Below are 16,981 nucleotides of genomic sequence, written 5' to 3' on the forward strand. Positions count from 1 at the left end.
TCCCAGTTCCAAGCCATTAGCACAGGTGTTTGTGAGTTGTAATTTCTGTGGCAAGTCCATCTCCTACAGCTGTTCATCTTTGCCTCATCAGGGCAGAGGTTTTAGTCAGTATGGTGTGAGTGGCTCCCCAACAAAGTCTAAAGTCACAAGCTGCCCTGGCTGTCGAAAACCCCTTCCTTGATGTGCTCTTTGCCTCATTAATATGGGAACACCTGTTTCTAGCTGTCCTGGAGGATCCAAATCAGATGAAAAAGTCGACTTGAGCAAGGACAATAAATTAGCTCAATTTAACAACTGGTTTACATGGTGTCATAATTGCAGACAGGGTGGACATGCTGGACACATGCTTAGTTGGTTCAGGGACCATGCAGCATGTCCTGTGTCTGGATGCACATGTAAATGTATGCAGTTGGATACAACCGGGAACTTGGAACCTGCAGAAACTGTTCAGCCATAAAATGTTATCACCTAAAGAGAAACCTTCAAGTGTGGAGCTTTCTAATGGATGTCCTTCATAAGTGAAAAACATACCTCAGAACAAGTCACTCATGACTTTCCTATAATGAGAAAATAAATCATTCTATCAGATCAGCAAAAAAAAAAAGAATGTATATTCAGTTGTTGAGCAAAGTATTCTGTAAGTGATAATTAGATCTGGCTAGTCGATGGCATTTTTCACTTCTTCTATACATTTGCTGTTTTGTCAATCATTAAGAGTGGAATATTGAAGTCCCCAACCATAATTATTGATTTATCTATTTTTCTTTTTAGCTCTATCAGATTTTTCTCCATTTGTTTTGAAGCTCTGTTGTTTAGTGCATACACATTTAGGATTGCTATCTTCTTGGCGGACTGAACCTTTTGCCATCATATAATGTCTTTTTTTTGTGTGTCCCTGGTACTGCCTTAAAATCTATTTTATGTGATATTAATATAGTTACTCCTGCTTTCCAAAGATGTGTTTGCTTACTATATCTTTTCATTCTTTCACTTTAAACCTGCCTATGAAGTATGTTCAAAAATATGACAAATGTTAAATTTTTAAAATTTATTACAGTAAAGAGAACATTGTCATTAATCTCCCTCAAAATACTCCCCTTTTACAAAACCACACTTACCGCATTATTCTTGCCACTTTTTGAAGCAGTTCTGGAAGTCCTCTTTCATATCTTTTGTTCCATTCTCATGGCTAGCTGAATGTCCTGAATGATTCAAAATATTTACTTTTGAGGATTATTTGGAATTTGGAAAAGAACGAGAAGTTGTACAATGCCAGATCTGGTGAACAGGTGGTTGAGAACACACTGTCATGTTTTTATGAGCCTGCCTTTCCATTGGATGGCACTAGGTATTTTTTAGCACATCTCATTAAGACACTTACAAAAAGGACTAACTTATCACAGTGTACTGATATTGATGTTTTTTTCCTCAATTTGATGTACAGACCTTCTATTTAGATTCCTTTACTCTCACTGTTTAAAGTATTTCCCTCATATACATTATACTATTTTAGATGATGTTACACTTTTGCTTCAATCATAAAACATGATGTAAGAAACTCATAAAGTTAAGGATTATCTACTGTGCTTCTTCCACATTTACCCATTCCATTATTCTTGATTCCTTTCTGGAAGTCCAGTCTTTCTTTTATTCTTGTTTTCTATTTGTAGAGCTTCCATTAACCATTGTTTAAAGATAGGTTTCCTAATAATAATTTCTCATAGTTTTCCTTCTTTGACCCTCCTATATCTGGTGAGGATATTTTCACCAGATATGTGATTGCTGGCTGGCTTTTCATTTCTTTCAGAACTTGAAACATGTCATGCCACTCCCTTCTTGTCTCTGTAGTTTCAGATGAGAAACTTCTGTCATCTGAGTTGGTGTTCTTTTATAGGTACCATAATGTTATTTCTCTTTGCCCATTTTTAGGATTTGTCTTGGCCTTCAGTTTTCAGAAATTTAAATACAATGTGTTTTGGTATGGATTTCTTTGGTTTATCCTATTTACTCAGCTTCTTGTGAATGGTAGTTTTTGTATCTTTCACCAAAGTTGGGGATTTTTAAACTAACACTTTTTGAATTCTTTTCAAGTTCCTCATTCTTTACCCTCTCTTTTCTAAAACTCTCATGGCCTGAATCTTTATTCTCCCAGAGATTTCTGAGGCTCTTCTGTTATTGGCATTAGTTGATTTAATTTCTCATCCAAAAGTGTTATTTCTGGTCCTTGGTATGATGAGTGACTTTTTTTATTGTACCTTTGACATTTTAATTGTTATATTAGGAGACTAATCCCATTTGAATCTTGTCATTAAACAGGCAGTCGCTGTGTATAGATTCACAATTGTGGCTTTCATTCTTGTGACAGGTTAGTTTTCTGAGATGTCTTATGCTGCTGGGGCCCCACAAAATTCCACCTGTGCTGTCTGCAGGGTGGGAGGCTGTCTGTGACCTTCTGGAGACACAGGGACTGACACACAGAGGCTGTGTCTCCTTTTGCTGCAGAATGAAAATGCAGGAAAAGGAAATACTTGGAGCTTTAAGTATAGAATTACTGGCTAAATTGTGAACAACACCTGCCATCCTCTCTATGTCTATCTACCCATGCTACTCATCCTTCCTAGTCTTCCCAGCCATCTTCACTGAGACTCTTTACCCACTTAGCTAGAGCAAGATATGCCCTATGCCAGGCATGATCTGCGACAGCTTTTGACAGTGCTGGCAGTGGTTGTACAGGCTTCTAGTACTGTCCTGTGAATCCCTATTAAAAACCCAAAGTTTGGCCTGGTTTTGTAAATTATATTACAGACCTAGAAAAATGCCTGGTACATGGGACATAGGTGCTTACAAAATACCTGAAATGAAAGGGAGTAAAGACACATGAAGGAGGCCTAGGTGAGAGCAACTGGGTAAGTCAGGGCACAGAATTCCCTACGCGTGTCTAGGTCTGAGAAACTTTTTTTCATGGTACTAAGGATGGAACCCAGGACCTTAAGCATGCTAGGCAAGTTCTCTACCACTGAGCTACACCATGAAGAAAGGTCCATGAAGAAAGGCTGTTAATGGAGAAGGCATCCATCGGGTATGGGAAGTCTTTGGAGATGAGATATCTTAGGTAGGGCTTGGGCATGTGCTGATCATCACTCTCCCTTCTTATGCTGATTCCTGGTATGGGAGGCACAATCTGTTCACTCTATGGAAGTTGAGTGAAGGTGTGAGTCACATGATGCAAGCACCAATGATCAGATTAACTTCCTGGGGTTTGAAGTGAGAGTTACTCCAGGTGATGGGCCTACAGGGAGAACCATGGCAGTGGTGGGTGGTAGAGACTGATGTGGATCCTGAATGCCAGAGGCAGTGGGGTGCTGGCCATCTCATGTCTGATACTCCTGATGTCAGTGAGGCAAGCACAGTATCTGGTGCTCAGCAGCAGAGCTGTAGTGAGACTTCCATCAGGCAGATCTGAAGCAGGACTGGGGATATCCCTTCTGGTGTGAAGTCCCAACTCAGATTCTCCTGCAGCTCAATAATACTGTGAGCCATGCCAAGGACCCTTTCATAAATTTCTTTCTTCTTAAGTCAGCCACTGCTGGTTTTTCTTTCTTACAACTGAAGCTGGACTGAGACACCAGATCTGAGTGCAAAGGCTTAAAGGGGTTTTTGGAAATCTCAAAGTCCTGTAGATCTGACTGTTAGAGTCATGGTAAGGATTGCTTTTGCATATTAAGGAAAGTGTATTCCAATGAATTTACATCTATCTGAAAATCTTCTTCTGTATTGATAAAGCCGTCAAGAGATTTTCAATTTATAATTGTTTAGTATGATTGGAGAGTTTGCTAAAAATCTATCATTATTTTCCCTTGACACAGAGTGTGTATGTGTATATTGATACCTGCTCTTTTTTTACATGAAGAGCTATGGATGGTGATATGATTAATGTATTGTGTAGGAGAGGAATGAGCCATAACTTATTCCCCTTGATTGATTCTGATTTTGACTGGTATAGTTTCCCTCAGTATCCATGGCGACTGATTGGATCCAGGACTCCCTGCTGATCCCTCACTCTGCAGATGCAGAGCCTCTTAGACAAATTTGAGTAGTGTTTGTGTATAACCCAGGTGGCCCACATCTAGACAACTCACAATACTAGTACAATGCAAATGCTATGTAAATGATGGCTATACTATATTTGTTTAGGGAATAATAACAAGGAAAAAAGTATGTATGTGCCAGTGCAGATGTGATTTTTCCCTGAATATTTTCAACCCAGGGTTTGCTTAATCTACAAACATGGAACCCACAGATATGGAGTGTGTATTTATTCTCATCATATGTAAAGTAGGACATTTAGAGTCTCTCACTTCCCACCATACATCCATAAAAGACCTAATGGATGAGTCCATGTACTTGAAGTATATATTTCACCAGAACTTGTATGGGTTTAGGTTATGTTAAATATGCCCATAGGTCTGCTGTTAGATTGCTAACACTATCACACTTGTGTTTGCAGAATGTCCGGTGTCCTAAATAAATCCTGGTTTGAAATAGACACACTCTCCACCAGAGTAGATTCAGACTGCCTATTTACGCTCTGTTAAAAGCTGGATGAGCAGTAACTGAGTAAGACACACACAGATAAAATCTAGACCTCTGTCATCCAGACAGGAAATTCATAGTCCTGGACTATGAACAACAGTCCTTGGACTGCCCAAACAGAGTCATCGATAACACACCCAGGGATTTCATTTTTTTGAATCACTGGGGTTAAATCATTATCTCAATATAATTTTAGTTTTTCTTTTATTTCACAAGTCCTTTTCCTCCTTTTTTAAAAGCAGGAGATACATACTACTTGGTGAAATCTTTGCATATTTCTTTTTTGCCACAGGTTGGAAGCTCTACAAACACCCTGCAGGCCCTGCAGATTGCTTTTGCTGATCATGAAACGCAGGTTATCTACCTTCTGACTGATGGGAGACCTGATCAGGTACTGATCATCAAAATTGGGAAAGAGGGGCTCACCAGTCCTCTGAAAGTGAGTGCTGACCCTTTACAACTGCCATCAAAAAGCACTTGAGCCAGATGTGGTGATACACATATGTAATCCTAGCACTCGCAGAGGCTGAGGCAGGAGGATCGCGAACTAGAGCCCTATCTGGGCAACTTAGTGACTGTGTAAGCTGGGTCTCAAAATAAGAAAGGACCATGGTTGTAGCTCAGTGCAAAGTCATTGGATTCAATCCTCACTCTCCTCATTCCAGGGGGGAAAAAGGCTGAGAGATCATTCCTCAGGTTAGGAAATACAGAACAAAGATGAGAAAAAACACTGAGAAATTCCTTTGTCTACCAAAACTCCAGGGAGTATTTGTGTGACAGTGAATGTGACAGGAGTAGGCCTGGAGACCATGCCCAAGAGACATCTGCCTTCCATTGAAGACTGGTGTGTGCTTTACTATAAACTCAATGAGGAGATTGTTTTAGATTTCTTTCCTTTGAAAGGACTCAGAATCTAAACATGTCACTGAACAATGTCTTTGGTTTGATCTCTAATTTTAGCTTATTGCTCATTTAAACAAAAACATGCCTTTGTAGGGAAATGTTCTTTGTTTTGTTTAGCCTGACTGGGAAATATTTGAAAGGTTTTAGAGAATCTGTACAGCTTCTTTTGAGCTTTGTGAATGAAAGACTTGTGCTCCAGGCGTGAAAGAAATACAAGGATTTTTCAGGCCAGCACAATGTAAATTAACCTCAAAAGTGAGTTAGTATCAACTTGAATCTTTCCTTGTAAGATGTTGATATATACAGATGGCTGGACAAATATTCTAAAATATCCTGCTTCAGATGGTTCAAGGATTAAATAATAATGCAAATGGATTTTACCACAGCATTAGATTTATGGCAGAGAAGTATAGTAGTACATAAAGTGAAATTTCATTTTGAATAGCTTTCCTATCAACTTCATTATATTTTCCGTTCAGAAGCAGTTTGTTGTACATCTCTTGTGTTCCCTGTGGGGGCAAGACTTGAGGCTGCACGGATGAATAATAGCTCATCCCTGCAGGGCGGAAGTCTATGCTTAGGGAACAGTGTTAGATGTTCACAGTTAACTCCCATACAATCTAGGGACCAGGGTGCCAATGCTGCATCCAGGAACAAAGAGATGAATTCTGCTGTAAGAGAAGGAGAAAGGAGGGGAAGGGTTCCATGGGAAGGGGACATTTGAGCTGTGTGTAGAAAGGTAGGAAATTATGATCAGAGAATCTAAATGGTGTTCTGGGCAGAAGGGACAGAGATGTGGCGATACATGGGGTGCTCAGAGAGAGGCCACAGCAGGAGCAGAGGAAAGAATGTCAGGGCTGAGGGGCAAGACCTGAGCTGGGGGAGGTTGCAAAGGTCCTTAAACACCGCTCTCAAAGGGTAGCCATCACTGGAAGTAGAATCCTCAGGTCGTGGTGACCAGTTTGGGGTGGAGAGCAGGGTGAGGAGGGCGGAGCAAGGTGAAAAGGAGTCAACATGACTGGTTTCTGGTTCATGGTGATTGTTATCAACCAATTTAAATTTAGGTTTCAAGGAGCAAGCAGGCCTGGATTGCTGGCGGAGGGAGCTATGTTTGTGATGTCTGGAAATAGGGGGCTGTATCAGTTTGGGAAAGATGTAAGGTGGAGATTCCAATTTGAGAGTCATTGGGACAGAGCATAATTTTCTTTTCAGTAAACTCTTATTTTTAAAATTGTTTACACCATAGGCAATTTAGAAAATATAGCTATGCATAAAAAGAGGAAAATTTCAATACACATAATTCAATTTTGTATTCTACATTTTTAATCTATCACGTACATTTTTGCAAGTCTTGAGAAATATTTTAGAAACATCATTCTCAATGAATATGTCATATCTGTAGTACAGATTTAATAAAACTTTTATATTAAAATTAGTTTAATTTTATTTTTGAATAGCAATACATTCACGTTGTCCAAATCCAAAGATGTAAAAGGACATAAAGAAAAAGTTTTTCCTCTGACTCCTGTTTACCAGCTAGGAGGAAACTGATGTTATTCTTCTAAAGAAAAAGTACAAATGATTTAGGTTTGATAGTACATACCTTTAATCCCAGATACTTGGGAGGCTGAGGGAGGAGGATTATGAGTTGTAGGCCAGCCTGGGTAACATAGCAAAACCCTGTCTCAAAAAGAAAAAAAAGTACAAATTTTAGTATATCATGCACATGATTCTGCACCATTATTTATTAAACAGTATACCTTGAAGAGTGCTTCATATCACTTCAGAAAGAGTTTCTTCATACAGTTTCCATGGTTGTTTCATAATTTATTTTTTATAGTTCCATTACATGGTTATTCCATAATTTACTTATTTAACTAGTCCGCCAGAGATTGGCATTTAGGTTTTTCCCAATTGTTTCATTACACATAATATTGTGACAAACTGTATACATATATTATTTTGCATATGTGTAAGTAAAGTAGATTCAGGCAAAAGGATACATTTTGATAGATACTGCCAAATAACTCCCCAAGAAGTTGTAGCAAGTGACACTCCCACCAACAATGTGTGAGGATTTGCGATCAGAAGGCCATCACAGAATCCCTCAAGAGTATATACAAAATAAAATCATGCATTTTTCTTTTTTTCTTTTTTTGGAACTGGGGATTGAACTCGGGACCTTGCGCTTGTGAGGCAGGTGGCGGAACCACTGAGCTAAATCCCCAGCCCAAATCATGCATTTTTCTAAAGACCAGTACCTTTCTCTAGATTCTCAGAGAGCCTGTGGTCCATGTAGAGAAGAGTCAAGCAAATGGATAACAATTAGAGTCAGAAATATGCAAATTACCCAAAACAATTTTTAAACTCTCAAGAATTTTTATATTCATAGCTACCTTTTCACACATCCATTTATTTATTATGCATTATCCCTAAGATTCTCTCAAGAAAGCAAATGGATATCAGATATCCATGTTCTATGAAGAAAACATTAAGGATACCACTCAATCTCCATTTGATTTTGAATTACCACTAACTTGGAAGGCACTGGATGTGTAAGGCCAAAGCTACTATTCAGAGTATGCTGCAGAATTTTTACTTGGAAGAATACACAAAGATGCCCTTCTGAATTTGTATACAGACACCAGCTGACAGTTTGCTTATGAAAATGATCAGGCTGGTGGGATAAGATGATACAAGTCTTTAAAATTAATCAAGTCTTTAGAATTAAGCTTCTATAAATATCAGTCTCCATTAAAATATAATCAGATTCGCATTAGACAGTGTCCTTCGGTGGAGAATCCTGCTGGATCTGGGGGTGGGGCTCTGCTGGGAGGAACCCAGCTCAGCTTTGGCTGGGGTCATTTTAGAATTTCTTCAAAGTTAAGCACTTGGCCTGGTAGGAGTCGGGGAAACAGACATGATGGAGCTGTTCGCACCATTCCAAGCAAGAACTACTAGACAGTGCCTAAATGGGGTCTGAGAGGGCTGGGCATGGGGAAGGCACACAGTGATCACCTTGCACCAGCAGGTGTCCTCCGGGCAGTGTCAAGGACTATATCCTTGCTGCTCCACATTAACATCTGTGGTGGCAGGGGCTCTGGCTGTACACTTGTGCTACATGACCTTAGCTTAGGGACTGCAGAGGGCTGGTAGCCTCTGTGGGGAGTACCCAAGGGGCACTCTGCCTTGCTGTCGTACAGGAGCTGGACAGGGCCTGAGCTCCGCACTGCACAGCCGGGGGCACTGGAATGAGTGGTTGGAGAGTCAGGGCCAGTCAGGCTGCATGGTGAGAGGCTGGCATCAGCCTGAGTCCCCTCTTCACATCTCTGAGGATGTAAACCAGCTAGAGTGAAACCCTCAGGGGAAAGGAAGATAGAGCTTGCTCTGCAATCCAAAGCCATCTGCACCCTCTCCCAGCTCTCTAGCCACCACAAGGGGCACTGCAAAGTCCTGCCGTGGCAGCTCTCCCTGGGGCTGGGTGCAGGTGGGACCAATGACACACTTAGCAGGCTCTCATGTGTGCACACACTTTGTAGCTGTCTAGAGTGAGGACAATATCTTAGAAGTCATCCCCCAGCACTGCCCACCTGAATGTCTTGCAAGTGTCCTCTAATCTGTGGCTTAGAGCTTGTCCTCCCACCTCAGAGGGCTTCTCTGAGGGGTAAATGAGTTGATGTTCCCAGGAAGGCATTCCACAGCTATTTATTGAGCACCTTTTGTGGGCTGAGTGCTGCTCTCATCCTGGGAATGCAGGCAGCAAGCAAACAGATACAGCAGTAACACCATGGAATATATGAGAAGGTGGAAATGCTCCCCATGCTTCCTGGCACCTACACAGTTGGTCCTGATCAATGTTCTTTTCTTTCCTTTCCCACATATCTCAGCTATACACAGGAGTTGTTCCTGGCTGATACTTCATCTGTCAAATTAATAGAATCTAGTTCTGTCTTTAGTCTAGTGAAGACCAAGGGTTGAAGAGCAGTGGCTATGAGTCCTTGGTAAGAAACAAGACTCATAAAAGCATCACCCCCAAGGACTGTAGAGAGTACATGAGGAGGGAACACAGGCACAGTTCTTTGTGCCTTGCATGTGTATTCAGCAAGGGAAACTGAATTGAAGGAGGGGAGGCAGCAGCAGAAGTCTCTGCTCTGTCCTTGCCATTGGCAAGAGCCAGGGAGTCAGCCCTTCAGCTGGGTTGGGTTGGTTCTGGGTTAGGAAACCAGCTGATGGGCAGCAAGAGGAGCTGGTGGGGAAACCTGGAGCCAGATAGAGAGACTGAGGCTGTGTGTGATGGCTGAGATGAGCCCAAGGATGTTCCTATGGGAACATTTACCTAGTAGCCTCCCCAGAGAATGTGTGATGTGTCCAAGGCCAGCCAGTGGTGAGTCCAGAGTCCCCTCTCCTTCATCATCCTGTCTTCCCAGAGCTCTGTGCAAAAATACATGTGGAAAGGTTAAAGGTCAAAGGGCAGGAAGCAAGGGTAGAGAAGAACTCCCCACCCAGGGGCTGGCTGAAGGAGCTAGCAAGCTGGGTCTTCAAAAAGGGACCAGGACAATTGAGGACAGTTTCTCCTAGCTGAACTGTGGTGGTGGGGAGGAAGATGGTAGGAAAACCGCTTTCCTAAAAGTCAAGTAATGTTTTCTGAGAATTAATTCTTGCCAAGAGATGGTCTTTGGTGCACAGCAGGGAACAAATCATCTAGCATTGCTTCAAGTACCAAAAAATGAAGTCTGAATTCCAATCCTACCACTTAAGAGCTAAGTGACCTTGGGAAACTTAATCTGGGATGAGACTCAGTTTCCCCATGTTTAAATGGAATCTCTACCTACTACATCAGTTAGAAGTACATGTTACTGAAGGAAAGGCAGAAGTGCACACAAATGTTGGCTGAAAACTGAAGAGTATGTTTCTATGGGTGTCCAGTGGTAGCTAGTGTGGGTAATACAGTTGCTCAAGGACATCTCCAAGAAAACAGTCTTCTTGTTATCTTCATGCTCCACCATCTTTATGCATGACTTTCATCCTCCTGGTCACCACAAGGTGGCTCTCCTGGAGGATTGTGTCCATTTTCCAGGGAGGGATAAGGAGAAGGATATTAGGCTTCCTTCCTTTTTGAAAGTCTTTAGTCTTCTTATTGGAGGAAGGGCACCCATCATTAGGAACTTCTGCCTACCTCTCATTGGCTGGGTCATGTGACCAGCCCTAGCTACTAAAACCTCTCAGAAGGTAAAATTTGAGTATGTTTATGTGTTTTTGTTGCTGTGTATGTGTGTGTGTGTTTAAGAGGACACATTAACTGGGCCATGAAAAGAAAATCAGGGCTTTTATAGTAAAAGAAGAAGAAAGAAATGGATGTTAGGCCACTAACCTCATGAGGTGGTTATGAAGATTAACTGGGAGATTAGCCTAAAATGAATATCAAACAAATGGGAGGATTTTTAATAAACTTCTCTTCCTTCACGCTCTGTATGCAGCAAGATGACTGTAGCCCAGTTGACAACTCAGGGATTCCACTCTACAGAATCCAGATGTCCAGGATGTTCTGTCCAAGGATGTTGACCCCAGTACTTGAACAGTGTTTGGACTCTAAATTTAGGGGCATTGAGCAATTTGGTTAAGCAAATCCTCTCATAGCTTCTTTTTCCCCACTAAAATGTGAATTCTCAGAGGGCCATAGCATATTGGTGTTTGTACTCTCACTGTCTGGCAGGATTTATTTATTACAGTGAATCAACACATTTAAAAAGCTGCTCACCACTGTATAAGGAATTGATATTTCAGAATTTCACTGTCTGTGGCAAATACTAAGGGTTTTCATGTTTCATTGTTTTTCTTTCTCTTTCTCTTTTTCCACCTCTTTGTCATTGCAGCCACCTGAAATGGTGATAGACCAAGTCAAAGCTTTTCAGAAAATTCCTGTTTATACCATCTCCTTCAATTACAATGATGAGGTTGCCAATGACTTTCTGAGAGAGCTTGCTTCTGTGACTGGTGGGAAGTTCCAGTCTTACAATTTCGGTTGCAAGGCCTCCATTCCTCAAGAGGCTGTTCAGGTAAGAGCTCAGTGGGCTAAGCAAGTGTTCATTTGTTCATTCATGCATTACAGGTGGAGGTCAGGGGCAGGCAGTACCTTAGCTGGGAAAACTGCAACCGAAGAAAACCCTGTTGAGCAAAGGAACAATGAGTGTTCCTCAAATGTGATGGTTCAAGGATCACCCTGAGCTGGGTCACATGTGAAAGGGTGGACCCCAAAGTCTCACTGTGGAGTACTAAGTAAAGCTGTAGGATAGTGGCCCAGGAATCTTAATATATTTTATTTTCATTTAAATTTTTGTTTTAAAAAGTTTCGAACATACTCAAAAGTTTACGGACCCCAACATAACCATCACTCAAATTCAATAATTATCAATATTTTGTCAAACTTTAAGAATATGTATTATATACAAGGATTCCAGGGTTCTGTATCTGAAGATTGTTAACCACTGCTGTATATAGACATTTCCAAGAAACTTGTAAAAAGCTCAAATGTTAGATACTGTAGTTGTCTTTTGACTTCTCAGACTATAGAACCATGTGACCATCCAATAAAGCAGTTCATTCTAATAGCTAGTGGGGGAAAGTCAATAAAATTCTATTCTCCAATCTTCCAATCTTGGCCCGAGGATATGAATTTTAAGAATGCCCATCTAGGTATACAGTTAACTATTAACATTTATGTAAAAGGAATGCCATGGAGATCAGAGCCATGTGAACCTGCTTTCACTTTCAACCACACAGTTTGAAATTTTCCAAAAGCATTGCTTCTTTCACAATAAAAATTAAATTTAAAGGGTTTAAAATGTAAAGATACTGATATTATAAGTTTATCCTAATTAAATGAACTTAGTCTAAATTTTTAAGCATAAGTGGTAAATTTTAAAAAAGGCTAATATAACCCTATGGACTTGTAAAAATCATAACTCTATGGACTTGTAGAAATAAAAAAGAATGCCCTTCAAGAGAGGAGGCATTCTTTTCGCTTATTGTATTCCCTGAAGAGTGACTTTAAACCTAGATCAAGCTAGGGAATGGGTCAGTGCCTGCACTGGGCACACTGCCTGGATCTGGGGACCAAATTATCCAAAAGGATCAGAGAGAGCAGGACTCTGAGGTCACTCAAGGCTGGGAGTAGTGACTGCTTCATCAACGAGGCTGGAAACCTCACAGTCCTTTGAGCACTAGGCAGAATAGTGGGAGAAACAATCACTGCTCCAATTCCACCTGACAAAGTTTAAGTACAAGATATGAAAGGATCACACCTTTTCCAAGTAACTTAATGGCATCCAGCATAAACCCCCAAATAATTATGGGAAAACAAAAATATCCACCACCCCCAAAAGTAAAAATGACAGTATCAGGAATTCAATCAAATATTAGCAGGAATACAAAGAAGCAGGAAAGTACAGACATATAATGAGAGGGAAAAGCACTGTGCCAGATATAAGGGCTCATATATTTGCACTAATCAAGACATTGTGGGTTGAAGGAGTAGACACTTACACCCACAGAACAGTTATAAAAATATAACCATGAAGCACACCTATCTGATATTGACAAAGAAGCAAAAGCAATTTCAGTAGAGGAAGATAGACATTTCAACACACAGTTGGGGCAATTGGACATCCATATGCAAAGTGATGAACCTCAATACAAACCTCATACCTTATGCAAATAGTAACTCAGAATAGATCATGGATTTAAATGCAAAACATAAAGCTATAAAACTTCTAGAAAGAAATGTGGGAAAAAATTGTGAGGACCTAGGGCTAGGTGAAGAAGTTTTAGTCTTGATGCTGAAAGCAATATTCATAAATGGAATAATATATTGGACCTCATCAAAATTAAAAGCATTTTCTCTGTGAGAGACTTTGTTAAGAGAATGAAAAGACAAGCTACAGAAGTGAAGAAAGTATCTGCAAAATGTCATATCAGACAAAGCTCTAGGATCTAGAATGTATGAAGAGCTCTCAGAACTCAACTGGAAAAGCAAAGCGTCCAATCAGAAATAGTCAAAACACATGCAAGCTTTTCACAGAGATGATCAGAGGTGGTAGCTAAGCTACAGAGGATCTGCAGATGGCAAATAAGCTATGAAGAAAGGTTTAATGTTGTTAGCCTTGGAAGAGTGCAAACTAAACCACTACGGGGTGTCACTAGGTGCCATCAGAAGGGCTGACATTTAAAATTGTGACAACACAGAGTGCTGACAAGAAAGAAGAGAAACTGGATCACTAACACTTTGCTGGTGGGAATGGAAAATGGCACAGGCACTCTGAAAAGCAGTTGACAGTTTCCTTAAAAACAAAAAACAAAAAAATTAATCACTCTATGAGCCAATAAGTAGCTGGTCTCTTGGGCATATATTTCGAAGAAAGACCATTTATATTTACATAAAACCAAAGTAATCCTACATCTGTTAAAGAAATTAAAGAAATTAAGTGCAACTCATTCTATGAGGCTAACATTAACCTGATACCAATGATACGTAAAAGTTTTAGATAACTTAATAGATTGAATATTAAGGTAGTTGTAGAAGCAAAATAAGTAATGTGTTCTTTTAAGATTTGCTTTTCCTGTAACTCCTTGTTTAAGGTGAGGATTATCTGTCTCTAACCAGTAACTTCATTAACCTAACAAAGTTATCATGCCAGAGTGAATTTACAATGTATGTGGCCTATCTTGTGTCTGTGACTTGAAAATAGGAACTGGAATTGTATTTACCTATCAAAGACCACTAGGGATGAGATAATGGCTAAAAAGGATATAAAAAGGGAAATGCTGAACAAAGGGGGCGCAGATACTGACCAGACTGGTATCTGGCATTCCCGCCTGCTCATGAGAAGAAATTTTATTATTTTATCCAAATTCTGTGTCTGTGTATTTCTTTCCGAGATTTCTGCAACACCAACACTTCACAAAAACATTATAAGGAAAGAAATTTGTTGGCTAATATCCCTCATGCATATAGATACAAACATTCCAAACAAAATTTAATAAATCAAAGTCAGCAATACTTTAAAAATCTGATATATTGCAACCAAGTTAGATTTATTTATGCCAGAAATGCAAGGCTGTTTTAACATTTGAAAATCAACATGTACCTTACTATATTAACATACTTATTTTTAAAAATTTACAATCATTTCAATGAATGCAGAGAAAACTTTTTAGAAAAGCATATCCACTATGCAGAACAGTATAAAGTTTCCTCAACAAACTAGAAATAGAGCTGCAACATATGATCCAGCTATACCACTGCTGGGTAAATAACTGAAGGAAATGAAATCAGCACACAAAAGAGATACCTCCACACTCATGTTTACTGTGGCAGTATTCACAGTTGCTAAGCTATGGAATCAGCCTAGATACCCATCAATAGATGAATGGATAAAGAAAATATGGCATATACAAATAGAATATTACTTAACTATAAAGAATGAAATCATATCATTTCAGGAAAATGGATGGAACTGAAAGGTCATCATGTTAAGCAACAAAGCTAGACACAGAAAGACAAGTATTATATGTCTTCTCTCGTGGGAAGAAACTACAGATGAGCAAGGGGATGACCTGGAAAAAGAAGGACGAATGTGGAAGGCAAAGAGGACAGGGGAGGAAGGCAAGAGAGAAGGAATTAGGGAGAGTGAATTCAAACAATGTAGGATACATGCATGATTGAAAACGTCTCATAAATCTATTAATTTGTACAATGAATGAATTACTTATAATTTTAAAAACCAACATACATTTCTAATAAAAGCTTAAGCAAAGTATGAATAGAATGGGATTAATATGATAGTTAACAACTATATAGAAACCTATAGCTAACACCATACTTTAAAGGTAAAAGGTTGTATGCTTCCTCCTAATATCAGAAAAATTACAAGAATGTCTGACCTCCCCTTTCCTGTTCAACACCAAAATGGAAGTTCTAGTTACAACAAAAAATAGGAGAAAAGGCATCGAAATTGGGAAAATGAAGCGAAACTGTCTTTATTTTTATTCAACGTGATTACTTATGTAGAAATTCAATGGAATACACAAAGAAGTAGTGGAACTAATCATTGAATTTATCATGATTATAAGTTACAAGGGGAAATATTAAAAATGAATTTTGTTTCTACATATTAGCAAAGAATAATTGAAAAATTAAATAAAATCATTGACAGTAGAGTCAAAAGCATGAATCATATAGTGATACATCTGTCAGAATATGTGAAAGGCCTTTATACTGAACACTATAAAGCATTGCTGAGACATATATTTTGTGCATGGGCAAACCCCAATAATTTAAGTTGTTTGCTCTCTCCTAACTGATCTGTTGACTCAGTACAATCCCCATTAAAATCCCAATTGGCTTTTTAAAAATAAAAAGTGACAAACAGAATCTACAGAAATGTAAAGGATTTAGAGTAGCCAAAAAGACTTTGAAAAAGGACAAAGTTGGGAGACTGACACTACCTGATTTCAAGACTTATCTTAAATCAACAGTCTTCAAGAAGGTGTGGTATTAATGAAAAGACACATTGATCAACAAAACAGAATTAGAAAAATCAAAAATAGACTGACATGCAGGATAACAAATTTTCAACAAAAGCACAAAAGCAATTTACTTGAGAATTTTTAGTCTGTCCCTTCCAACAAATAGTGTTGGAACAACTGGATATTTGTAATCAAATAAATAATTTTGCTTTATACTTTACACTACATTCAAAAATTAAGGCCGGGGATTTAGCTCAGTGGTTTCGCCGCCTGCTGCGCAAGCGCAAGGACTGGAGGTCGATCCCTGGTACCGGAAAAAAAAAAAAAAAATTAATTTAAGATGGTTCGTGGACCTAAATGTAAAGCTTATGTTTTTTTTTCCTCTAGAGGTGAGTATATGAAAACCCTTTTGTTAGACAAAGATTTTTAAAGATAGTGTATTAAAAGTATAATCCTAAGGAAAATAAATCGATAAATTGGAATTTATTAAAACCTTTTTCCTTTTAAAAGACAATGCTATGGGGCTGGGGATTTAGCTCAGTGGTGCCACGCCTGCCTTGCAAGAGCAAGGTTGTGAGTTTGATCCCTGGTACTGAAGGAAAAAAGAAAAGATAATTCTATGATATTGAATAGAAAAGCTATTGACTGAGAGAAAATATTCTCAAATTGTGTTATCCCTACTAAAAGACTTGTATCCAGAATATATAGATTTCTCAAGTCCTAATAATGAGAAAAACTCAAAATATCGACAAAAGATTTAAACATGCACTGCCAAAAAAGATATTTGATGCATGGCAAATAAGAACATGAAAAGATGTTCTAAATCATTAGCATCATTAGTCATTAGGAAATACACGTTAAACGATGATTAGATAGTGTTAACACAGGTTTTATCATGGCTGAAATTAAAATGTCCAAATGAGTGCATGATGCGGAGGATGTGGAACTCCCATACATGACT

General features: G+C 39.1%; 1 protein-coding gene across 1 annotated transcript in view; it reads left to right on the forward strand.

Annotated features, from left to right (window-relative positions):
• Nucleotides 1–16,981, forward strand: part of Vwa3b (von Willebrand factor A domain containing 3B) — a 315,053-nt gene that overhangs the window by 229,274 nt on the left and 68,798 nt on the right. The window contains 2 exon segments of the mRNA XM_087203240.1: nucleotides 4,886–4,984; nucleotides 11,370–11,552. Coding sequence (XP_087059366.1) covers nucleotides 4,886–4,984; nucleotides 11,370–11,552 — 282 coding nt within the window.

Source organism: Heterocephalus glaber, unplaced genomic scaffold, assembly GCF_053883595.1.
Source record: "Heterocephalus glaber isolate CG9 unplaced genomic scaffold, H.glaber_assembly_v1.0 deba00000470, whole genome shotgun sequence".
NCBI classification, from domain to species: Eukaryota; Metazoa; Chordata; class Mammalia; order Rodentia; family Bathyergidae; genus Heterocephalus; species Heterocephalus glaber.